Below are 25959 nucleotides of genomic sequence, written 5' to 3'. Positions count from 1 at the left end.
AATAATCGCAATTAGATATTTTCCTCATATCGTGCAGCCCTATTTTGCAGAATAGAATATTAAATATTGAATTGATCCTGTAATGACACATAACAGGGAAGAGGGACAGTTCTTCTGCAGAAAGCGCAGCTACTTTTCTTCTTCTTGTTCTGCTGCGACTATAACAGGGATTTTTCCAGCTGATCTTTTAGTCCGGTGACTCCGAGCCTTGGTGTTGTACCTGTGACCCTGATCCCAGGCTGTGGCCTGAGTGGGGGCCGAGAGATGTGAGCTGTTCATTCTCTTCTCAGACTGTGTGGTACATATATCACAGCATATGAGCAACCCAAACCAGGGAATGGTTGTTATTTTAGCTTGATGTAACTGCAGCAATTAACCAGCTTTTAACATAGTTGCTGGGAAACCTTCTGTCAACGAAGTAATGGATTCATCTTTTTAGCACATTTTTTTCTAGGATTTAATGAATTTATAGATTCATGCCATGCATTCATTATTAATGCAACCAGTGCATTTCCACACAATAAAAAATGTGCCTGCTTTCAGATCAACATGTTAATGGTTGTTACAAGTCTGATCCTCTCATCAGGACAACTACACACAATATCAGCTGACTCAGACTAAAACATAACAGTACACACACAGTGTACTACATGGTGCAAGGGAATCCTACCAGTGGAGAAAGGGAGCACAGGAAAATTAATAATACAAAAAAGTCTTCATGGATACTGTATCAGAATTATGATCACAGTGTAGTCAAAGTGAATCTATCATTAGAAACCTAATCCTTACTAAGTCACACACACAGACAGACAGACAGACAGACAGACAGACAGACAGTTTGCTGAATGACTATGTGCCTGCAGCAAAAATATCAAGTGGTCAGTGATGTGTGCAGATGTGTGCAGCTTCTGTTAGCCAGCTGCCTCACTGACTGCAGCACAGAGCTGACTGGAGCCTTCACATGCAGCAGAATGTTCTTTAATGTCAGCTAGTGTTGGCCATGTTTCACGCTGTCCGGAGACCCGTTATGGGAATATCTGGGAAGACGCCGACAGGAAACAGCTGATCAGTCCTGGGAGCTAAATGTTCACTAATTCAGTCCTTTTTTGGCAAAAGGTGTTCTCATATCCCATTACCATCAACTTTTTTTTCCACAAAGACAAAAACTACCCAAAAGGGAGCATTAAAACTTTTTGCGCAATTAGCTATCAGATGTTGCTGTTTGATCCAGCTTTACTAATGCGGTACTTGAAAGTACGTGAATGGAAACACTGCATCACGTGTCTTCTTTGAGGAACTCAAAAAACAGATATATGCACTTTTTTTTCTCCACAAAATCAAGTTTGAACAAATGACAACAGACATGTAATGTGCCGAAATGAATTCAAACGCAACCCTCTGTAAATGCCCCTGCTTCCTTCAACGAACTTCACGGATTTTAAGATGAGGTATATCACAGCACAAAAAAGAAATCAACCTTCAGAAAACTAACAAAGCTATCTCAAAACAACCATACGTCCAACGACAGACAACACAGCTGATCCTCCAGACACAAATGAGTGTGTTCAGTGCGTTCAGAGTGCGTGAGGTGTGCAGAGATTAAGGTTCTCAGTGTTGAGTCTCCACACAGCAGAGTCCCAACACGGCAGCTGGACCTGTACTCATGTTGTCCTGCTACTACACGCAGGCTTATAGCAGCATTAAGTCCTCGTCAAATAACACTAATCATTTCCAAACTAACCAGACGTGACCCAGCTGGCTTTAAACAGTGTGCTTTATAATGCAGAAAAAGAAATGTGTTAATATCTCCCATTACAACACAGCCAAATGCATTGCAAAGTGCTTTTCTGTTGGCTAAAATGATGCGTTTAAAGGAATTTCAAAGTGCCCACTCCTTGCCTCAGGCCCTTTAATGCTTTTAATGGCTGTGTGTGTATTTTGCACTATTAAAGAGTCAGTCTCTCTCTCACTCTGCCCATGGCAGTGGCCTTCAGGTTCACTAAAAGCTGGGAGCAACAAGTATCTCAAGGTGAACATACTGGAACACACATTAAACATCTGCTATTAAGACTTTTATTATTTTTAATGGTTTGTAAATAGTAAGAAAGGATGGCACACTGCGAGGGCTGCAAACCAGGTCTACAGCAAGGGCTTATGTCATCAATCCTAGTTTACAACATCCATCAGGAAATGGATGCTTTTTAAAGTGTTCATATTATGCTCATTTTCAGGTTCCTAATTGTATTTAGAGGTTATATCAGAATAGGTTTATGTGGTTTAATTTTCAAAAAACACCATATTTTTGTTGTACTGCACATTGCTGCAGCTCCTCTTTTCACCCTGTGTGTTCAGGTCTCTGTTTTAGCTACAGAGTGAGACCTCTCACTTCTGTTCCATCTTTGTTGGGAGTCGCACATGCTCAGTACCTAGGTAAGGACTACTAGCCAGTCAGAAGCAGAGTATGAGGGTGTGCCCTGACAGTACCTAGGTAAGGACTACTAGCCAGTCAGAAGCAGAGTATGAGGGCGTGTCCTGACAGTACCTAGGTAAGGACTACTAGCCAGTCAGAAGCAGAGTATGAGGGCGTGCCATGCTAGCAGCTAGGAGAGCATTATAACGTGTGTTCCAAAGTGACCACGTTTGTCTCTGAAGTAAAGGCTGGACTACAATAGAGCTGTTTGGAGCAGTTTGTGAACAGTGTTTTCTGTTGGAGATGGTAAGTCCCTTTGGGGGGGACTTTGGGCTTTTTCACTTTGTAAACTTATAACGTGCACAAAAAGATATATAACACAATAAAGGAAAGGGAAAAAGCCAAAAAGCATGATATGAGCACTTTAAGTCCCACTGCAGGTACGGTGATCTCACTTTACACACATGACTACATTTGACTACATTATAAAGGAATATCTTCTGCTAAGTTTCCCCCTCTCATTCCCCCTGCTCTGGTGTTTCCCCCTCTCATTCCCCCTGCTCTGGCGTTTCCCCCTCTCATTCCCCCTGCTCTGGTGTTTCCCCCTCTCATTCCCCCTGCTCTGGCGTTTCCCCCTCTCATTCCTCCTGCTCTGGTGTTTCCCCCTCTCATTCCCCCTGCTCTGATGTTTCCCCCTCTCATTCCCCCTGCTCTGGCGTTTCCGAGCCCCTAATCCGGAGACATTTGGAAACACTTCTGACCCGTTTTGGTTGGTAATCTGCGGGGTTGTGTTTCAGTCTCAACGGCAGCAAACAGAGACCTTTGGCAACACCGACACTGACGCCAACGTTTCTCCTCCTGATTGGGTCTTATCGGTCACAACGTCTCGTTCTCTGAGACTTAAGCTACTAACGTTACCATGGCAACTACCAGCAGTGGGTGGAGTCTCCACGCGGCCTCCTGTTTATGCCCAGTATACCAGAATGTTGATGAGATATGAGGTTTGGGCGCAAACACTTGGTGCGCGCAGATCGCACCAAGCTTAAAAACTAAAACGTAGCAATGTAAATGTACGTGAGGTTTTTTTTACATGTGTACATGTAATTGCAATTATATAATATTAAAGATTATTTGACCAAAACACCTTACGTTAATACTCAATTTGGCATGTGAGCACCTCCAATAAAATGCACGTGTTGAACTGTGGGAACAGTTTTTCAGAGCGATAAAATAATTCAGGAGTATTTTATATTTCACACAATCACACCACACTGTCACTATTATTATTATGCCATGGGTGTAGCCTCGTAACAAGCTCCAGTGTGTAATCAAATTAAATCCCCATTCTTAATCCTGCTTACGCAGCTCTGATTGGTCTGTTGTTTCTTCACTCTACAGAATTATCCAGAGCCCTTAACCCCTCTAAGCATACTCCTGCAGGCCAACCGGTCTGCATGGAAAGATACCACCACAGCTAAGAGACTAAATGTGTTTCTGAAACTTGGGTAATGTGGACATTTAAATATGGTAGATTCTTTCTGCATTTCCATGACATACAGTATTGGAGAAGACCGAGGTGGACAACAATGCTAATAATGGGTTCCAAACTACAGGAAATCCCCACCTCGTATAGAGCTGCTCAGTCAGTAGGATTGGGCTCTGAGAATCAGTTCTACGGTGGCCGAGACGGTTCACACAAACACAAAAGCTACAACACAAACACAAAAGCTACAACACTTAAAAACGATTTGAATTTTATTGGTTATTTGGTTTCGAATCTGATCATCGGTTCCAAGTTTAACAAGTTTTGGTTTCCGTAGCGGCCAGGCGCTTGTTGTGTAGTAGCCATGGAACACAGTAAGCAGCACTCTAAAGTGTAGCTTTATTTTACTTTGAAAAATAATCTAGAATGGAAAAGAACCGGAATCTAAAGGAAGGATCGGAATCAGAATTGTTCAAATCAAAACGATGCCCAACCCTATCAGTCAGGACTCATTAATGGATTGAAATGAGATGTTGATTGCTTTGCGAGATGTGAGTAGGCAGGGTGGGAGAGATGGTTGAACAGAACGATGGGAATGCATAACAACGGAGTGAGGTAAAGAGGAAGTAATGAAAGATGAAAAAGTATCAGCCGGGGAAACAACATTGAGCCGTCCATCTTTCAGTCCGAGCACAGTAACGTCTCCCTCTTCACATCATTAATCTTTCTCTGTCTTTCCTTTTCTCTTCCATTCATTTACCATTTCATTACCCCCCTCTTCTTCCAATTCATTCTCCCTACACTCCCCTCTGCCTCTCCACGGTGTGTAAATCATCCAATCAGGCTCGATCATCACAGAGGCCAGGGGTCAAGTACCGACAAACTGGGACAAGGCGTGTCCGACTGGGAGAATGGAGGGAGGGAGGATGATGGGAGGGAGGGAAAATTGTAACCGTATAATACATAAGTGAATACGTTTCAGGTAATGCAAACAGAAAGGCACCAACTATTTTTGATTTGCATTCATGCACAAATGTTCTATTAATTACACTGAGTATTAAGAACAAGTCTTTTACATTAAGGCATGCAGTATTTGCTTTCAGAAATAATGACAATGTAAAAAGAAATGATTTAAAAAGTTTTTTTAATTTACATTAACACGTTATAGATTCCCTCAAACTATCAGAGGAGATGCTATTAAAAAATGTTAATCCACAAGAAAACCTGTTAAATGAATACAACACACACACACACATATACACACACACACACACACACACACACACACACACACACACACACACACACACACACACTTAAGCTGCATTTAATGGAACACTCAATATTATAAACTGCCTCATTGCACAGAACAAGCGTTATTTGCCGGCAGGGTTTTGCAATGGTTGTTGATCAATGTCAGTTCAATGTGTCGGAGCCAGGCTAGCAGTTTCCTCCTGCTTCCAGTCTTTGTGCTAAGCTAGGCTAAAGACGGGGCATGAATACAGGAAGCACAGTTACAGAGACTGATGGAAGACATTGTCTCCTGCTGAGGACTGTGCAGACTGTTATTGGGTTCAGTGCATCGGATGCCTGAACTGCAGATATAGCCTACATGTCTATCAATCGATAAAGCTCTGTATAAGCATACTGGCTAATCAATACTAAACTGTTTATGGCTAATGGAGGCACGGATATCAGAACAAGCAAGCACACTGTATTACCCACAGAACAAACAGGCTTTCTACTGCGGGTCTGAAGGCTCTCAGCAGAGTTCATATTAGAGCCCGATGGATCACGGGTTTAAGGCCAATACTGAGATTGAGATTTTAAAACGTAACAATATATCAGTTGCTATTTGTTTTAACATTACCGCATATCACAGGGTTTTCCTTATATTATAAGGCTTAGGCGCAGCACCTAAGCTGAATTAATGTAAAATAAATGTGAGCATCAAAACTAACTAAAGAATGTTCTCAGGTCTAATGACTGTAGGTAGTCCGCAGTGGAGTTGTTTGGCAACTTTTGTCTTTAAGCTTTTTGAGTGTTTTTTATTTATTATCTGCTCTAGCATTTCCAATATTTAGACAGATATGGTAAAAAAAATAATGGCCCAAAATGATGTGAAATTGCATTTGGGTTTTTATTGAAAAAGTTAACATTTTCTTGAGATATCAATCATCATCATAGATCTAAATACCCTGCCCATATGCACCGAAGTTTTCCACAAACCCAGGGAAAATACTGCATGACATAAAGAAATGTTTTGATAAAGATTTTTTGGAAATAGTTTTTTAAAGAATTGAGACCTAGATATAGTTTACTGTGTCAAAGTGAAGTGGTCAGTGTTCTCTGGTGGACACATCATGGAAACACTGTCTCGAAATGACTTCAAACCTCTTTGGGACGTGTCTGTACTGACATCTTGTTGCTTATCAGCCAGCAAAATATATATATATATATATATATATATATATATATATATATATATATATATATATATATATATGATTTTTGAAAGAGAAAACTCACATATCAGCCTCACATAAACACAAACACACCAGGCCCTCTTTTAATATTAGAAACATGATTGTCCTAAAATGACATTGTTAGCACGTGCAGCATGTGTTCTGCTGTGCTGACTGCAATCAAACACTGAGGCATGCTCGTACCTGACACTGTTTCAACAGACAGACAGTTTACTCAGATGCAACAATGTGTGAAATGTGCTGAGAGCACTGACAGCTGCACCCGTACCTCTGTACCTCTGTTTTACACTCTGCTACCCTGCCAGCTCATCAGCACAGACGCTCAGTGAAATATTCAGTTTGTTTCAAGCACTAAGACACTAAGGTAGTGGGGTTCCACTTATAGTATATTTCCATTTTATATGATCTTTCCATCTGTGTGCATTCCTGTCCCAGTACTAACCTAGCTCCGGGGAGCTTATTCCCCGAAGTCCTTATGTTTTCTCGCCTCACACTTTTTCTTGGATTGGGGTGGCAGCTGCTGCCGTGGTCCAGCTCTACGCCGTGCTCGGCCCTGCACTGGCAGCTGCGGCCATGGTCCTGCTCTACGCCCTGCACTGCTACTACTATTATTACTAGTCATAGTTCTATTATTCTTATTTGTACTATAATTGCCACTGTTCATCATACCAACTGATATAATTATTATGAATCATATTTCTCCATATCTGTATCAGTGTCTCTGTATATACTGTATGTATATCTGTATCAGTGTCTCTGTATATCTGTATCAGTGTATTTGTATCAGTGTATCTGTATCAGTGTATCGGTATATCTGTATCTGTATCAGTGTATCTGTATATCTGTATCAGTATCTGTGTATCTGTATATCTGTATCTGTGTATCTGTATCTGTATCAGTGTATCTGTATATCTGTATCTGTGTATCTGTATATCTGTATCTGTATCAGTGTATCTGTATATCTGTATCTGTATCAGTGTATCTGTATATCTGTATCAGTATCTGTGTATCTGTATATCTGTATCTGTGTATCTGTATATCTGTATCTGTACCAGTGTATCTGTATATCTGTATCTGTATATCTGTATCTGTATCAGTGTATCTGTATATCTGTATCAGTATCAGTGTATCTGTATCAGTATCAGTGTATCTGTATATCTGTATCAGTATCAGTGTATCTGTATATCTGTATCAGTATCAGTGTATCTGTATATCTGTATCTGTGTATCTGTATATCTGTATCTGTATATCTGTATCTGTATCAGTGTATCTGTATCAGTATCAGTGTATCTGTATATCTGTATCAGTATCAGTGTATCTGTATATCTGTATCTGTATCAGTGTATCTGTATCAGTATCAGTGTATCTGTATATCTGTATCTGTATCAGTGTATCTGTATATCTGTATCAGTATCAGTGTATCTGTATATCTGTATCTGTATCAGTGTATCTGTATCAGTATCAGTGTATCTGTATATCTGTATCTGTATCAGTGTATCTGTATATCTGTATCAGTATCAGTGTATCTGTATATCTGTATCAGTATCAGTGTATCTGTATCAGTATCAGTGTATCTGTATATCTGTATCAGTGTATCTGTATATCTGTATCTGTATCAGTGTATCTGTATATCTGTATCTGTATCTGTATCAGTGTATCTGTATCAGTATCAGTGTATCTGTATATCTGTATATCTGTATCTGTATCAGTGTATCTGTATATCTGTATCTGTATCAGTGTATCTGTATATCTGTATCTGTATCAGTGTATCTGTATATCTGTATCTGTATCAGTGTATCTGTATATCTGTATCAGTATCAGTGTATCTGTATATCTGTATCTGTATCAGTGTATCTGTATATCTGTATCTGTATCTGTGTATCTGTATATCTGTATCTGTATCAGTGTATCTGTATATCTGTATCTGTATCAGTGTATCTGTATATCTGTATCTGTATCAGTGTATCTGTATATCTGTATCTGTATATCTGGGGGGGCGCTCTCTTTCTCTCTCTCTCACTCTCACTCTCACTCTAATCAGCTGACTCTGGGTGTGAATCAGATTCTGTCACAATCTCTGTGAGCCAATTGCTCTTAAATGAAGTCTCTCCTGATTGAAATACCTTTTACTGTTCACCTTCATTTTCTTTCTTCCAAATTGGTTGGATTAACCTGGACAGAAATGGCTACAGAAATAAACCTCAAGGTATAACAATCAGAATTATCCTAATAAACATAAAGCAATAAACGTGACAAAGATGTGACGTGAAATGAACTAACAGTGTTTTTCTGTCCTGAGCCAGCAGGTTGTATGGGGCCACCAGCCTGCAAAGACCTATAGAACCATAGAAGCTAGAGCAGCTGTGTCTCAGTGTTTCCCTGCAGCCTGCAGTGACGCTCGGCCTGCTGTCATGCTACCTGTCCTTTCATCACAACACACACACTAACACACACACTAACAACACACACTGATCCCTCTATGTGACTGACACACTGAGTGGACCCTCCTGTTGCCCCTAGCAACTCTCTACCAATGTGATGTGGAGAGCTGCAGGAAATTGAGATGCAAGGTGCGTGCGTGTGTCTGTATGTGTGTGTGTGCATTAAGATGGGAGGTAGGGCTTCTATCTCTAAGCAGCCATGATTAATATTGAAGTGAAAAGCTTTACAATAGCAAACAAACACACACGCGCACACACACACACACACAGCGCTAGTACTGCACTGGCCAAGCAGTCCCTGTACATCGCCTCAGGAAACCCCACCTATCTACAGGGTGGTAGCATTTGTGTATGTGTGTGTGAGTGGGGAGGGGGTTACTTAGTGTGTGTCAGAGAGAGGACAAACACACAAATAACGTGTATAGACAACACTACAATGTGACACACACATTTAGCATTGTAAATAACCCTGATCAGCTAGCATGAATGAATGAACACACACACAAACTTATGTATGTATTTATGCATGCATTTATAGAATGAGATGGATGAAAGATTGAGCCTGGGCACACACACACACACACACACAAACGTGTATCGTGCATACATGAATGTCAAAAAACATTTTGCCTTCATTAAATTTTCAAACTGGATTCATGTATTTATGTATGTGTACGTTTAGAAATCACACACACTTACAGAGGAGAAAACACACACTCAGCATGCTGAGCACTTAACCCCAGCCCTTCTCCTTTCTGTGGTCTCACACACCCACACCTCTGCAGTGATGTGATCCACACAGCGCTCAGTGTTTGGCCTCAGTGTGAACAGCACCAGCTCAACACTAGCTGGATTCCTAGTGAGCACGATCTGAATGAGCTGTCTTTTAGGGAGTATGTTTGAGACAATACTGACCGTGAATAGAATATTTAGATTGTTCTACTCCTAGTCTTGCATATCCAGCTCTATCTCCACGGAGTAAGGACTGGCTACACCACAGATGCATTCTGGGATAGGAGAAAAAAATGCTCCACATACAATATTAAATTAAGTTAAGTGTTGACACAATACAGTAACGCGAGTTATTTAAATTAGCTGATACATGGTTAAACCTCATTGGCTCTTACCAGTGGATCTCCGTGTGTACTTCGTCCACAGCAATCCCACCAGTCAGTCCCAAAACGTCCCAGTTAGAGAGGAAATGCCCTAAACATATTCTTTACAATCATTCCCCGAAAGAACCAAGCAGGCCTGCCTTGTTACGCCATCCAAACTTTCTTAAAAACCTGACATTTTCAGGGTGTACTTTGCTAGCTCGAAGTCTGTTGTTGTTTCCCGAAGAGAACAGAGTTTTGCCAAGCCAGGGACATATGGCGATTATTATTATGTGTTCATTATTAACCCTAATCCGTCGTAACTATCCTACTTGTATGTATTATGAGCAGGCAGCACCAGAGCTTCAGACACTGCCAGTGATGGACTGGGACATTGGGAATAATAGATCATGTTACAGTTCCATCAGTAGTGATTTAATGCAACATGTAGATGACAAAAAAAAGATAGTAGTGAGCTTCATGTGTCAAATCTCCAGCGTTCAATGTGTGTTGTGTCTAGGGGTGGTACGGTTCACAAAATACACGGTTCGGTTCGTATCATGGTTTTAGGTTCTGTACGGTTCTTGTTATTTTTTCTTTTAATCTTTAACACTCCAGAAATATACTTCAGCATATGATATATAGCTAAAATTAGCATATTGAATGCATGTTGCACAATACACTGTGTACAGAATTATTAGGCAAGTTGTATTTTTGAGGATTAATTTTATTATTGAACAACTACAGCGCTCACAGTCAATCCAAAATGTTAATAAAACTCAATCCTGAATATTTAAGGAAGTAAAAGTGAGATTTTGGCTTTCTAATGAGAAAATCTATGTGTGCAGAATTATTAGGCAACTCTCTGTGTACAGAATTATTATGCAGCTAAATGAAAAATGAAAATGTTACCATCTCACTTGTTTATTTGCATCTGTTAAAGTGAGAATAATCAACAAACAACTCAATTTAAACATTTCTGAAAAAAAAAAAAAAAAAAAATCAGTGACCAATATAGCCACCCTTCTTTTCAATAACAGTTATAAGCCTTCCATTCATGGAGTCTGTCAGTTTCTTGATCTGTTGATGCAGCAGCCACCACAGCCTCCCATACACTGTTCAGAGAGCTGTACTGTTTTCCTTCAGCGTAAATCTTCCGTTTAAGAAGGGCCTACAAGTTCTCAATAGGGTTTAGATCAGGTGAGGAAGGGGGCCATATCATTATTCTGTCATCTTTGAGGCCTTTACTGGCTAGCCACGCAGTGGAGTACTTTGATGCATGTGATGGAGCATTGTCCTGCATAAAAATCATGGTCTTCTTGAAAGATGCTGACTTTTTCCTGTACCACTGCTTGAAGAATGTACCTTCTAAGAACTGGCAGTAGGTTTGGGAGTTCATTTTGACTCCATTTTCAACCCGAAAAGGTCCAACTAGCTCATCTTTAATAATGCCAGCCCATACCATCACCCCACCTCCACCTTGCTGTCGTCTGAGTCGCAGTGGAGCTCTGTGCCCATTACTGATCCAGCCACGGGCCCATCCTTCTGGTCCGTCAAGAGTCACTCTCATCTCATCAGTCCATAAAACCTTTGAAAAATCTGTCTTCAGATATTTCCTCGCCCAGTCTTGACGTTTCAACTTATGTTTCTTGTTCAGTGGTGGTCGGATATCAGCCTTCCTTACCTTGGCCATTACTCTGAGCACTGAACACCTTGTACTTCTGGGCACTCCAGGTAGGTTGCAGTTCTGGAATATGACAGCACTGGAGGATAATGGGTTCCTGGTAGCTTCACGTTTGATTCTCCTCAAATCTTTGGCAGTTAATTTGCGGGGTTTTTTCTCAATACATTTCTTGTGACTCTTTTGAGTATTTGCTACAAAACGTTTGATAGTTCTGTGATCACGCCCCAATATCTTAGCAATTTCAAGAGTGCTGCATCCCTCTGAAAGACTCTTTACAATTTTTGACTTTTTGGAGTCAGTTAAATCTCTTTTTCTGCTCATTTTGCCTGAGGAGAAGAAGCTGCCTAATAATTATGCACACCTTGATATAGGGTGTTGATGTCCTTAGGCCACACCCTCCCTCATTACACAAACACACATCACCTGAAATGCTTAAATCCAATAAGCATTCAAGTTTATATAGCTTGGAGTTGGGAAAATGCATAAAAATTATGATATGGTCCAAATACTCATTTGCCTAATAATTCTGCACACAGTGTACATGCACACAGTAGCAGTTCTATCTATTGTTTTTATTTCCACTGTCATCATAGGTAACATGAAATCCAAAATGTTCCCACACACCAGACTATATACGACGCTGGAGCATCCTCCAACTCCGGGCAGCCTTCCACATCTCTCCCACCTGACATTTCTGCATATGACGTGACCTGCAGCACTCCACACCACCTGAGGAGCAGTCGGCTCGGCGCCTCTCAAAATCTGACGAAAATCTTTTAAACTGACCTTTGTTGATCAAAAAAACAGACAGATTCAGCAACTGTATGGCCTATTTCTCGCTTAAAATATTTTCAGAAACACTTTTCGGTGAACTATTTTCGTAAAATACGAGATCGCATTTAGAACGAGACGCCATTAGAGTCTGTTTTGAAATTCGGGAGCAGCAAGAACCACGTGACGCGTTCGTCCAATCAACTGCCATGTGTTGCGTTCATCACGCTCATCCCGCTCATCGTTTCCAGTAAGTGTTTTAACATAGGTGTATAAAGTGGGCACTACGGCAGTAAGTGGTTAGTGCACATTAACTGTGTAGTGACGAACCGTGCGACACACACACGCTCCGAACCGAGACATGCGAACCGAGCGTTTTTTTCATGAACCGTACCACCCCTAGTTGTGTCCATGCACATTTCATAATGTGTTTGTGTGCATGTGTGATGTACAAACACCTGCTGTTTGCTCTGAGCTCATGGAAATCCGGCTACTTTCTTCTTCCAATTCTATATTTAACTGACCCATCCCTGCTCTCTGCTGCTACAGTAGACCTGTGTGTGTGTGTGTGTGTGTGTGTGTGTGTGTGTGTGTGAGTCCAGTATACTTGTGGGGTCCTGACAGCTTCATGGGGCCAAAATGCTGGACCCCACAAGTTTAAAGGTCTGTTTGTGGGTTAAGACTTGGTTTTAGGGTTAGGGTTAGAATTAGGTTATGGTTAGGGTGAGGGGCTAGGGAATGCATTATGTCAATGACGGGTCCCCACAAAAATAGTGCCACAAACCTGTGTGTGTGTGTGTGTGTGTGTGTGTGTGTGTGTGTGTGTGTGTGTGTGTGTGAGGATCACACAGAGAAACAGCCCAGTCTGAGATTCAAACACATGCACATCTTATTCCCTGTGTGATCAGAAAATCAAGCTACGCTCAGTCGAACATGCTCCAAACACACAGACACACACACAGACACACACACACACACACACACACACACACACACACACACACACACACACACCGTTTCTAGGAACATGTATAGTACCATGTACGTCATGGGATTTTTGGAGAGATGTGACCAGGTGAGAGGGATCATGGGAACGGTTGCTGTGGCAACTAGGATTTCACTGGCTGATACTGCAGGTGTGTGACTATGTCAATACAAGCTATAGGACGAGTTGATGGAATAACGGCGCGGTGCCAGAACATTCTGAGCAGAAACACAGCAAACACACTGCATGGTGCACTTCCTTTCTCCAGCTCAGTGCGCAAACACACAGAAACACACACACACACACACACACACACACACACACACACACAAACACACACACACACACACACACACAGCATCAGCAATGACCCCTATGACTCAGGTAGGTAAACACTGTAATATTTCTCCATAGCCGTGGCAACACGCAGCTGAACAAATGAAATGCTGTGTGTTTGATGTTGACCATGTTCACCATCTTAGTTTAGCGTATTAGCATGCTACCATTTAAGCCAATTAGCTGTAAAAACAGAGTCCAGCTGAGGCTGATGGGAATGTTTTTAGTTCTGCAGGAATTGAGTCACAAACCAAAGTACTGGACACAATGACATGTTGACCTGAAAATGGCGCTAGATGAAAAGTAAAGAGATCACCAAAGCTTTTACAATTCATCCTGAGGGGAACATGAATGTGTCTATCAAAATACCATGGCAACCCATCCAATAGTTGTTGAGATATTGGACCAGCCGACCAACACTGCCATGCATAGAGCCTCCAGCATGGCTAAACACACACACACACACACACACACACACACACACACACACACACACACACACACACACACACACACACACACACACACATATTGAAAGATATCTAAGAACAGGAACCAATCGGTGATCAGCATCAGCTCAGCTGTGATCAGGGTATACCTCGTCATGTTAGGGTTAGGTTTACTCCTCGACGCAGCGGCCACGGGTTCGACTCCGACCTGCGGCCCTTTGCTGCATGTCATTCCCCCCTCTCTCTCCCCTTTCATGTCTTCAGCTGTCCTATAAAAAAGAAAGGCCTAAAATGCCCCAGAAATAATCTAAAAAAAACAAAACATAACCCTCCAGTATGGTTCAGATATCAGGAGACTGCTGTTGTGGAACACTGGGGTTGTCCTGAAAACTACACTGCTCTTCACAGAAACTGCTGAGAGAAGCACCCAGTTGAACAACCACATGTACTTTCAGAATACAGACCTACTTAATGTCCTCCCTGCTGAGGAGACGCTGCGCGCACGGCACACGCACGCACGCACGCACGCACGCACGCACGCACACACACACGCACACACACACGCACACACACACACACACACACACACAAGATGCATCCAGTACACGTTGAGTGCATCACTTTCATCATCACAATTTCTGCCTTTGTGTTACACAATCTCCTCTCTGTGGCAGGATCATACATGCGCACACACACGCGCGCACACACACACACACACACACACACACACACACAGAGAGAGCTGCATCTCCAGTGTGTCTCATCACATAGCAGGAGGCAGCAGGTCCATGTGTGAGTGCCAACTTTAGCAGATCTGAACACATCTTGCTGCCACAGTGAGGAGGCGTGCCGCCTCTGCATCTTTCCACACTGCAACTACTACACATGACTGGAGAGGACAGCCATGCAGAGGTCCTCTACACCGCTGCTCTCTTTTCACCAGTAATCAGTCAAACAGCTGTTTCAGGTGAAGAGGTTTGTGCTATCCTGTTGCAGCTGTGACAAATCATGAGGGAACACACAAGCTCTGGCTTCAGCGCTCAGTGGTGGGGGGGCCGATGCTGTGGAGGCCGACACAATCAAATGACAGAAGATTGCATGACACAGCTAGAATAGTTGTGTTAATCATTAAAAGGTCACAATGATGTGGGCATTGTATCAGTATAGGGAAACAGATGCTTAAAATATGTTAAATCATAACAGTGACTGATACCAAAACATACTGAGCATGTTTCGTAATGTGATGATTCACTTGTTCCTAGCAACATGCTAATAGGTTATTCTTTTAGAAGCGGATACAGTATCTAACTGTTGCAGTGATGATTTAAGGATATATTATACGAATGCTGACAGCCTATTCCAAGGAAGCTTTAAAAGCCTGCAGCACAAAAAAATGCAAGAGCAAACGTGCACACACGTGTAAATGCAATGCACTGTAGTGTTAGCAATGAATCAGGACATATCAAAGCAGTGCTTAGTTGCATGACAGTTATAAACGGTATTACTGTGATACTAAAGATATGGTGCTCTAACTGGCGATTACATGAAGTTATTATTAGCCTAATAATAATACCACGAGGCTAGTGGAAATAATAATATCCGAGCGGATAACAATGGTAATATTGTGCATTCCTAATAATGGAAGTAATACAATAACTTAAGCCCCTTTCCATTTGTGGTGTAGCTGAGACACACACACACACACACACACACACACACACACACACACACACACACACACACACACAGACAGACAGACAGACACACACACACACACACACACAGCTTGACCCTCCAGGCAGAGTTTGTGAAACAGATCCAAAGGAATGTGATAAAGAACAACACAACAAGCTCCATTAAGACATAAAGACCATTTCCAGCAGCACTAAAACATCTGAGAATGAGTGTATAAGCAACATGATATAAATTCATCCCTAGCGAACACACACACACACACACACACACACACACACACACACACACACACACACACACACTAATATCAGCTGTCTAAATGTGTTGACAGGTCAGGCCTGCCGAGAATAGCTCTGGCACTACTGTGCCAGTCTGTGGCAGATAAATGCCCCTTAACCAATGAGCACAGCTCTGGCACTATTACATTACGACTTATTAATGACAAAACCTAGAGTGAGTTGAAATTTATTTCAATAAAATGTACCTTACAGCAGCTGGCTATTTTAAGCAGGCTAACAGCAATTCTGAAAGTTGACATTTTAATAATGGAAGCTCGGTGTGTAACGTTAATGGGTGTGTGCTGCATTCAAGAAGAGCTGTCACTCGGTTGGACGGGTTCAGTCGGGCTCCACCGTAAAGACAAATAGTTCCTAAACAGCTAATATTAAACCCAGTGAAGGACAGGAGTGTTTCCTGAGCCCTGGGGCTGACATACTTACAGGGACAGACATCTTGCTGGTGCTGTCACTCTCCTCGGCTGCTCGGCTTTAAAACGCGCAGTGCTCGGCTTTTTCTCCGGATGCTACTTTTCCAACAGGACGAGATTTCTTCACGGCTCCCCAAGTGTCAGTCCTCCTTCATCCATTCCGTGGTGCACTCCATAAGACAGGCAGACATCCGGCTGTAGAGGGTAGTCGGGTCAAAATGTGTCCGCAGCAGAAGCAGGTTTTTGCGGCAGCCAGCGACAGTGTGGCCGCATGAATGTCCAGCAGAGCCGGGGCTTACTCTCCTCCGTCCCCCCGCCTTCTTCCTTCTCCCTCCGCCGCTCCTCACTCCAGTCACGGATTCCTTCACGGAGCTCTTCAGAAATGCTCCAATAAAAGCTCGTTAACGACGGAGCTATAATTCGGGAGGTCAAGCGACTTCCGCCGTTAAGTTGCCAGGTCTGTAGCGGGAGTGAACGGCAGGAGTAAACCGCCTCTGCCGCTGTGCTCTGCTGTCGTGCCTCCTCAGGGATGATCCAGTCCAGCCTTAAAGAGACCGTCTCACTACAGGAACACACAGTTCCTACAGTTTAAACCGCACTTTAAAAATCAACAGCCGGGTAGGCTACCCCCCGTGCATTTTTTTGAACAAGCCTTTAAAGGACCATACCGGGAGCATGCCTATGTTCCCACAGCCTTGTGTTCCCAAATTTCTAAGATTGTTTTCCAAAATTAGGCCCTATGTTCCCACATTTCCTTTTTCATAAATTTGTATCATATTTTATCCCCCTAACCCCTAACCCTAACCCTAAAAATAGTTGTGGGAGGATAGGGCTTAGAGTGAAGGGAAACGTACTAGGAACACAATACCTAATTTTGAAAATGTTCTAGAAATGTGGGAACATAGGGCTGACCCCACCATCAGATGGTTTGCATCCTCATTTACTACAAATGATTTACACGTTAACATGCTAATGTTTACACATTAGGCCTACTGCGCTACACTATGCCAGTGGTTCCCAACCCAAAGGTGGTTCCCCATGGGGTCTCCAGCACAAAGGAGTAATCTATATATTTAATGTTCATTTGTATAGGGACGTAGTATAAGTATGTAGCATAAACCCAGATGCCACACGCCACAGCATTTATAGCCTAAGCTAATTTGCAATGCACATCCCTAGATGCAGCGGTGGAAGAAGTATTCAGATCCTTTACTTCAGTAAAAGTACTAATAACACACTGTAAAAACACTTAACAGTAAAAGTTCTGCATTGAAAATGTTACTTTAGTAAAAGTCTGTAAGTATCATCAGGAAAATGTACTTAAAGTATTAAAAGTAAAGAAGAATCCTCCCATTTTAGAAGCTGTGAAGGATCCAACCAGTTGTGTGTTTAATGGTCTAATCATCTCAGCTGGACTTGTAGCCGTTATATTGTTGGTTAGTTTACTTTAGAATAAAAGATCAGATTTATAAACTACATGTGTTTTGTCTGCAGAAATCTTAATGTGTAAAGTAACTAGTAACTAAAGCTGTAACAGATGAATGTAGCGGAGTAACTAAAGTAACTAGTAACTAAAGCTGTAACAGATGAATGTAGTGGAGTAAAAAGTACAATTTTTCTCTCTGAAATGTAGCTGAGTAGAAGTAGAAAGTGGCATGAAAAGAAAAGACTCAAGTAAAGTACAAGTACCTCAACATCTGGACTGAAATACAGTACTGGAGTAAATGTACTTAGTTACATTCCACCACTGTCTAGATGGGCCATTTAAAATACATAAAACTCAACAACAAAAATACATACAAGACAGTACAAACTCAACAATAGATACAGACATACAAAACAATACAAGACACAGACTGATACAATAAATCAGCATAAAACAAGAAGCAGCAGATCACTCGTGACTACATGACTGCTCCCGCTTCAAAAACAGTTTCAGTTGAAGTTTAAAATGACCCCTGTCAGGATCCAGTTGGAGTTCAGTAGGTAAGGAATTCCACGTTGATCCCCCGAACAGAGAAAGCTGTTATGTCGGCATTTATAGATAAATTCCATCCATAAGTAACACAATGACAGAATGTATGACTATTTGGTTCATGGCTATCATACACTTTCTGTAATTGTTAGAAAGCCCACATTGTTAATGTATTGTTAAATTGTTTATTTAGCTAAGTTCCATTCAGTAATAGCCAGTTCTCTGTAAGTTTCTATATGTCCCACGCTCTTGAACGTACCATAGCCATTCCGATGCTATTGAATGCACCACACGTGTGGAAAACGCCGTGCTGTTATGCTAGTTCTCCGGTGGATATATTGTAATCTCCTTTGCCTTTTCACCTTCACCTCTACCTCCCTGGTTTATTGCTGTGTGTAAATGACATAAGGTGAGATTTACGACACTATACTGTCTGACTGGATGCTGACATTGTGTACTGTTTAGATTTGCATAAGTTAATGCTATCTCTGTTGTTGTTATTGGCATTGTTAAAGCTAATAAGTTAAGTTACACTGTCTGTATACATCGTGTGAGGTGATTTATGTACGTTATGATTCCTGTGATATACTTGAGTACAGAATACAGTCCTTTGCTACCTTAGTTACCTTATTATGTTTGTGTATATGTGTTTATGTATGGTGTTTGCTGTACTGATTGTTACTCTGTATTATTACAGACCACAGCCAAATAAATCAACCAAAACAGGACTTCTGTATCCGTGTTCTTTAGCGGGAACACCAACCCCATACCTCGCCGCTCTAAACCAGTTAAATTCCTGGAGACAACCCAAGCTCTCTCCTTTTTATGGTCCTTCGAGCCGGATTAGAGTAACAACCAAGGTATGGATCCTACAGATGCCCAGGCTGAGCCTGCACCCCAACGTGCTTCGCAGAGAGAGCGTCACCCCCCAGCTTACCTGAGTGACTATGTGGTGGCAACTCTCCCTCCAGAGGGACAAACCCACACCACCACCCAGAGCTCACCTAGCCGGAAATCATGCTCATCTCAGAGAAGCTCCAACCCCAGGTCCACACGGTCATCTCGCTCATCCATGAGCAGACTCACCTCTATTACCTTATCAGAGCTAGAAACAGCCCAGCTCGAGGAGCGAGTGAAAGAAATGGAGCTCGAGGAGTTACAGCAGCACATAGAGGAGGATCAACAAATTGAACATGAGTGTCAGCGACTTCAATCTCAAGCCCGAGAAGCCCAACAGCTACAAGAGGAAGCCATTAGAACACAAGAGTCGCTAACTAGACAGCTGGAGAGGCGAAGACAGTTAAAGAAGAGAGTGAATGAGCTGGAGATAGCTAAGATGGTCACTTCTCTACTTAGAGAGAAACCACAGGACCCTGGTGGTGCCAGATGCTCACCATGTCCATCAGATTGTAGCAATGCAAGTAACCCTTTGCCCCCGCCTCCAGTGCTCCACACAACTACGCCTCCAGTGACCGTGGCCCCACCTCCTGCTGCCTTGGCCCCGCCTCCAGTGCTCCACACAACTCGGCCTCCAGTGACCGTGGCCCCACCTCCTGCTGCCTTGGCCCTGCCTCCAGTGCCCCACGCAGCTCCGCATTCCGCAACTCTGGCTTCGTCTCCTGTGCAGTATCCATCTCTCCCTCCACTGCTACAGTCCGCTCTTCCTCCTGCATCCTTGCCTTCTAGTTTAGCGCCTGTAAACTACAACCTGGCATCTACTCCACAGTATCACCCATCCAACTCAGCCTTCACCTACCCTGTCCAGGCAGCGTCATGCTCTGCTTCAGCCTTGCCTCAAACCAGTCCACAACAGCCACAAGCAGCTGCTGTGTTCCCATTCACCGCCACATCCTACGGCATTCCCAAACCTATGATTCCCTGCTTTGAGAGCGGCAAAGAAAGTGACTTTGCCTTATTGAAGATGGCGCTCGACAACCTGCTGAACAGCCATCTGCACCTGAACGAGCATTACAAATACCAAGTGCTCCTTGGACACCTGAAGCTACAGAGTGCGCTCCAACTAGCCAAAGCCTTCATGCATGATCCAAGACCATATACATCAGCTATGCAGGCTCTACAGGACAAGTACGGTCAACCTCGTCAGCTCGTCCAAAGTGAATTGGGTGCCATCCTAAACACTCCAGCCCTCAAGTTCGGTGACCCTGAAGCCTTTGATGCATTCGCCTTATCCATCCAGTCACTGGTAGGCATGCTTAAGACCCTGGAGGGCCAGAACGGCTACGAACTACGATGTGGATCCCATGTCGACCGACTACTGAGTAAGATGCCGCCAAGCTATCGTGATGGGTTTGTGGAATACTGCCTGAACCAAGGTATTCTTCGGACAGGTACCGACCAAACTTACACACTACCTGATCTGAGCTCCTGGCTACAGATGAAATCCCAAGCTAAGCGCATAGCAGGTCGAGCAGCTTCACTTTATAACTATGAAGCACCCAGGCCGCCGAAGAAGGACCAATGTCCCTTCAACAAATCGAAGGAGAAGTCAACATCATTCCTCCTCACTGCCAGTGGTGACCAAGGCTCCAAAGGACAGTCTGCTCAACCGAAGTCCTCATCCAAACCCAAACCATACTGTCCCCACTGCGACAATAAAGAACACTTCCTGAACGCTTGCACAGAGTTCAAGAAACTGAACACAAACCAGATATTGAGGTGGATAACGGATGGACAGCGGTGCCGGAAGTGTGGACGATCTCACAAGCCTGAGGTTTGCACCCTCAAGCGGCCATGCAATACCTGTAAAGAGCAACATCTAACAGTACTGCACGATGCAGTCCAGCAAACCCAGAAGAGTGTCCTCATGGTGACTGCTCCGACTGCAAAGGTGTACCTGGATAGACCAAACAGATCGCCCAAGGTGATGTTGAAAGTTGTGAAAGTCTTACTTCATAATCAAGACAGAGTACTGGAGACCTATGCAGTACTAGACGACGGCTCGGAGCGAAGCATCATCTTGCCACACGCTGTGCAACGCCTGAACCTCACTGTACAGCCTGAAACACTTACCCTTCGAACTGTTCACCAAGATGTAGTGCAGCTTCACGGTGCCTCAGTTGCTTTCTACGTGTCTTCCCTGACTAAACCTGAAAGGAAGTATCACATACGTCAGGCATTCACTGCCGACAACCTGAGACTATCAGAACATTCTTATCCAGTGAGAACCCTCCAACGGAGATATAAGCACCTCCGAAACGTACCTTTGCCTGCTGTAGACCACGCTCAACCTCTGCTGCTAATTGGATCTGACATGCCTCATCTCTTGACACCTATAGAGCCGGTGGAGTTGGGCCCCTCAGGGGGGCCCATTGCAGTCCACACCAAGCTCGGCTGGTCACTTCAAGGTCCCACCAGTATCGACCAAGTTCCTGCATCCAAGCAGCAGTGCCTGTTCACAGCGACAGTCTCACCTACCTCTGAGCTCTTTAAGAACGTTGAACGTCTTTGGCAAATTGATACACTACCTTATTTGAGCGAGAAGCAGGTGACCCGATCGAAACAAGATCAGCAAGCCTTAAACCTGCTCCAGAAATCCACTGTCAGGGTCAATGTTGACGGGGTCCAAAGATATGCTACACCGCTGCTTCGCCGAGCCAACTCCACCACTCTTCAAGCTCCTATGGAAGCAGTGTTGCCAAGTCTTCGTAGCACTGAGAGGAGACTTGCTAAAGACCCACAGCGCGCCGAGGTCTATTGTCAGGAGATCCAGAAACTAGAGAAGATGGGCTATGTAGCAGAGGTTCCACCCGAGGTAGTAACATTAACCTCAGAATCGTGGTTTATACCTCACCATATAGTGCGGCACAACAACAAAGACAGGATTGTCTTTAACTGCTCTTTTCAGTACGAAGGAAAGTCTCTCAATGACCTTCTCCTCCCTGGACCTGCTCTAGGCCCATCCCTGCTAGGAGTCCTCATTCGGTTTCGGCAGTACCCAGTTGCAGTGAGTGGTGATATCAAAGGTATGTTCCACCAGATACGTCTTCTGCCAGCCGACCAACCAGTTCTGCGCTTCATCTGGCGGGATATGAAGAGGGCCGAAGAGCCAAAAGTCTATGAATGGCAAGTCCTGCCATTCGGCACTACGTGCAGCCCTTGCTGTGCTATCTATGCCCTGCAGCGGCACGTCCAAGACACAAGTGAGTCCAACAGCTGTCTTATTGATTGCGTCGAGCAGTCGTTCTACGTGGATAACTGTCTCCACAGCACCCACTCAAGGGAGGAAGCAAAGGATCTTGTTGATGGTCTGTGCCAGCTACTCCACACTGGGGGCTTCGAGATACGCCAGTGGGCTAGCAACGTCCCGGCTGTCATTGAACACCTTCCATCCGACATCAGATCTGAGAGCAGTGAGTTATGGCTGTCCCAATCCAGCACGGACCTTCAGGAGCCAACTCTTGGGCTACGATGGGATTGCCTCCGTGACAGCTTGAAGTACAAACATAGACCAGTGGAGAGAATTGAACCAACGTTGAGGAACGTCTACAAGGTACTTGCCTGCCAATATGACCCGCTAGGTTATATCGTACCATTTACCACCAGAGCCAAGATTCTGGTTCAGGATCTTTGGAGGGAACAAATCGGCTGGGATGACCCGATCCAGCCACAGAGCCTCCGTGACAGATGGCTTGCCTGGGAACGGGAGATTCCAGACCTCATCCAGATGGAAATCCCCAGATGTTATGCACCAGCTTCTACAGACTCGCCGACATCCAGCAGAGATCTGCACATCTTCTGCGACGCTTCGGAGAGGGCTTACGGGTCTGTTGCCTACTTACGGACAGAAGACGCTCAGAAGGAAGTCCATGTCTCCTTCGTCTTGGCCAGGTCCCGTGTGGCGCCAAAGAAGCAGCTGTCCATGCCACGGCTAGAACTGAGTGCTGCACTTACCGGTGCTCAACTAGCCAGTGTCCTCCACACCGAGCTCACCTTACCCATCAGGAAGATCACACTCTGGTCCGACTCCACTACGGTTCTACACTGGATCAGGTCAGAATCTTGTCACTACAAGGTCTTCGTGGGTACACGTGTGGCAGAGATCCAGAGTCTTACAGAGGTGAATAACTGGAGGTACGTGGATAGTGCAAACAACCCTGCTGATGACATCACGAGGGGCAAGACCCTGAAAGAGTTGTGCCAACCACATCGTTGGCATCAAGGCCCTGATTTCCTAAGACACGCAGAGGATCAATGGCCGACTAACCCATCATCCCATCCAGCGACAGATGATAGCGAGTTGAAGAAATCCTCCTTCTGCGGACATGTGACTGTCGACACCTGCCCTGAACTCCCTGATGTCAGCCAGTTCTCCACATGGAAGGATCTCATGCGGACAACGGCACAGTCCCTTCACGGGGCGGCCAATCCGAACTCTGCCTCACTCAGTGAAGCAGCTGACTACATCAAAGCTGAGAATCTGCTCCTAAAACAGGCGCAGTTGGAGTCATTCCCAGAAGAGGTAAAAGCTCTCATCTCTGACCGACCCCTACCAACCTCCAGCCGTTTGGGCTCCTTATCTCCTGAGTATGACAAGGATACAGGACTCCTCAGAGTCGGGGGGAGGTTACGGAGAATGGAGCAGCTCGAACTGGACACCATTCACCCGATCTTGCTAGACCAAAGGCATCCGCTGACCAACCTTATCATCCAGGATTTTGACGAGACCCTCCTGCATCCTGGACCGGAAAGAGTGCTGAGTGAGCTGCGTCGTCGGTTTTGGATCCTGCGGGGGAGGGAAGCAGTCAAGAGGTATCAGAGTCGTTGTATGCAATGCCAGACATGGCGCGCCAATCCTTCTGTCCCTAAAATGGCGGATTTGCCACCTGCTCGCCTACGCCTCTATAAGCCACCCTTCTATTCGACTGGAGTTGATTGTTTCGGCCCCTTCACAGTGAAGATCGGACGTCGAACAGAGAAGCGTTGGGGCATTATCTTCAAGTGCATGACAACTCGCTGTGTACACCTAGACCTCCTGGAGAGCCTCGACGTTGATGCCTTTCTGATGTCTCTGCGACGATTCATAGCCAGAAGAGGCAAACCCTTTGAGCTCCTGTCCGATAATGGAACAAATTTTGTCGGTGGAGCCCGAGAGCTACGTGAGGCCTTTGAGGCCATGGCTCCTCACCTGAAGGAACAGTTGGCCAAACAGCAGATTGCGTTCTGTTTTAATCCCCCCAGCGCTCCCCACTTTGGTGGAACGTGGGAGAGAGAAGTGAGGTCCGTGAAGACTGCTCTCAAGGTCATACTTAAGGAGCAGTCAGTGCCTGAAACAGTGATCCGCACAGTTCTCGTGGAGGTGGAGGGCATCCTGAATGCGAAGCCCCTTGGCTACGTCTCTTCAGACATAGCTGACCCGGATCCCATCACACCTAGTATCCTACTGATGGGACGCTATGATGCATCACTTCCTCAGGTCGTTTATGACTCTAGTAACACCCTTTGGAATCGTCGATGGCGGCACAGCCAAGTCCTCGTTGATCATTTCTGGTCCAGATTCATCAGTCACTACCTGCCCAGCCTACAGGAGAGACGAAAGTGGCAGAAAGATGGGAAACGCCTCGAACCAAACCAAGTGGTGCTCATTGTGGATCCTCAACTTCCACGAGCTTTATGGCCTATTGGGAAGGTAACAGCTACTTATCCTGGAGCTGATGGATGCGTCCGGACTGCTGCCATAAAGGTCAAGGAACGGACATACATTCGACCAGTAGCTCGTCTGGTCCAGCTCCCAAAGTTTGAAGACACTGCTGAAGATCCACCTACCTGAGTGGTCTTTCTACCTTGGATTCGACTGTCTGTGCAGACAGTCGGGGGCGGCTGTGTTAGAAAGCCCACATTGTTAATGTATTGTTAAATTGTTTATTTAGCTAAGTTCCATTCAGTAATAGCCAGTTCTCTGTAAGTTTCTATATGTCCCACGCTCTTGAACGTACCATAGCCATTCCGATGCTATTGAATGCACCACACGTGTGGAAAACGCCGTGCTGTTATGCTAGTTCTCCGGTGGATATATTGTAATCTCCTTTGCCTTTTCACCTTCACCTCTACCTCCCTGGTTTATTGCTGTGTGTAAATGACATAAGGTGAGATTTACGACACTATACTGTCTGACTGGATGCTGACATTGTGTACTGTTTAGATTTGCATAAGTTAATGCTATCTCTGTTGTTGTTATTGGCATTGTTAAAGCTAATAAGTTAAGTTACACTGTCTGTATACATCGTGTGAGGTGATTTATGTACGTTATGATTCCTGTGATATACTTGAGTACAGAATACAGTCCTTTGCTACCTTAGTTACCTTATTATGTTTGTGTATATGTGTTTATGTATGGTGTTTGCTGTACTGATTGTTACTCTGTATTATTACAGACCACAGCCAAATAAATCAACCAAAACAGGACTTCTGTATCCGTGTTCTTTAG

At 44.1% G+C, this 25959-nt stretch overlaps 1 protein-coding gene across 2 annotated transcripts in view; it reads right to left on the bottom strand.

The window, feature by feature from the left end:
• bcar1 (BCAR1 scaffold protein, Cas family member) overlaps positions 1-17151 on the bottom strand; it is a 92111-nt gene extending 74960 nt beyond the window's left edge. Inside the window, exon 1 of one of the 2 annotated variants that reach the window (XM_036003057.1) lies at positions 16554-17151. In XM_036003057.1, coding sequence (XP_035858950.1) covers positions 16554-16565 — 12 coding nt within the window. In that variant the 5' untranslated portion in view covers positions 16566-17151. The remainder of the gene's footprint in view (positions 1-16553) is intronic. The other variant, XM_031285526.2, reaches the window with a different exon arrangement.
• Between the last annotated feature and the right edge of the window lie 8808 nt (positions 17152-25959).

This window comes from Sander lucioperca, chromosome 7 (genome assembly GCF_008315115.2).
Source record: "Sander lucioperca isolate FBNREF2018 chromosome 7, SLUC_FBN_1.2, whole genome shotgun sequence".
NCBI classification, from domain to species: Eukaryota; Metazoa; Chordata; class Actinopteri; order Perciformes; family Percidae; genus Sander; species Sander lucioperca.
This window is presented reverse-complemented; position numbering and strand designations above follow the sequence as displayed.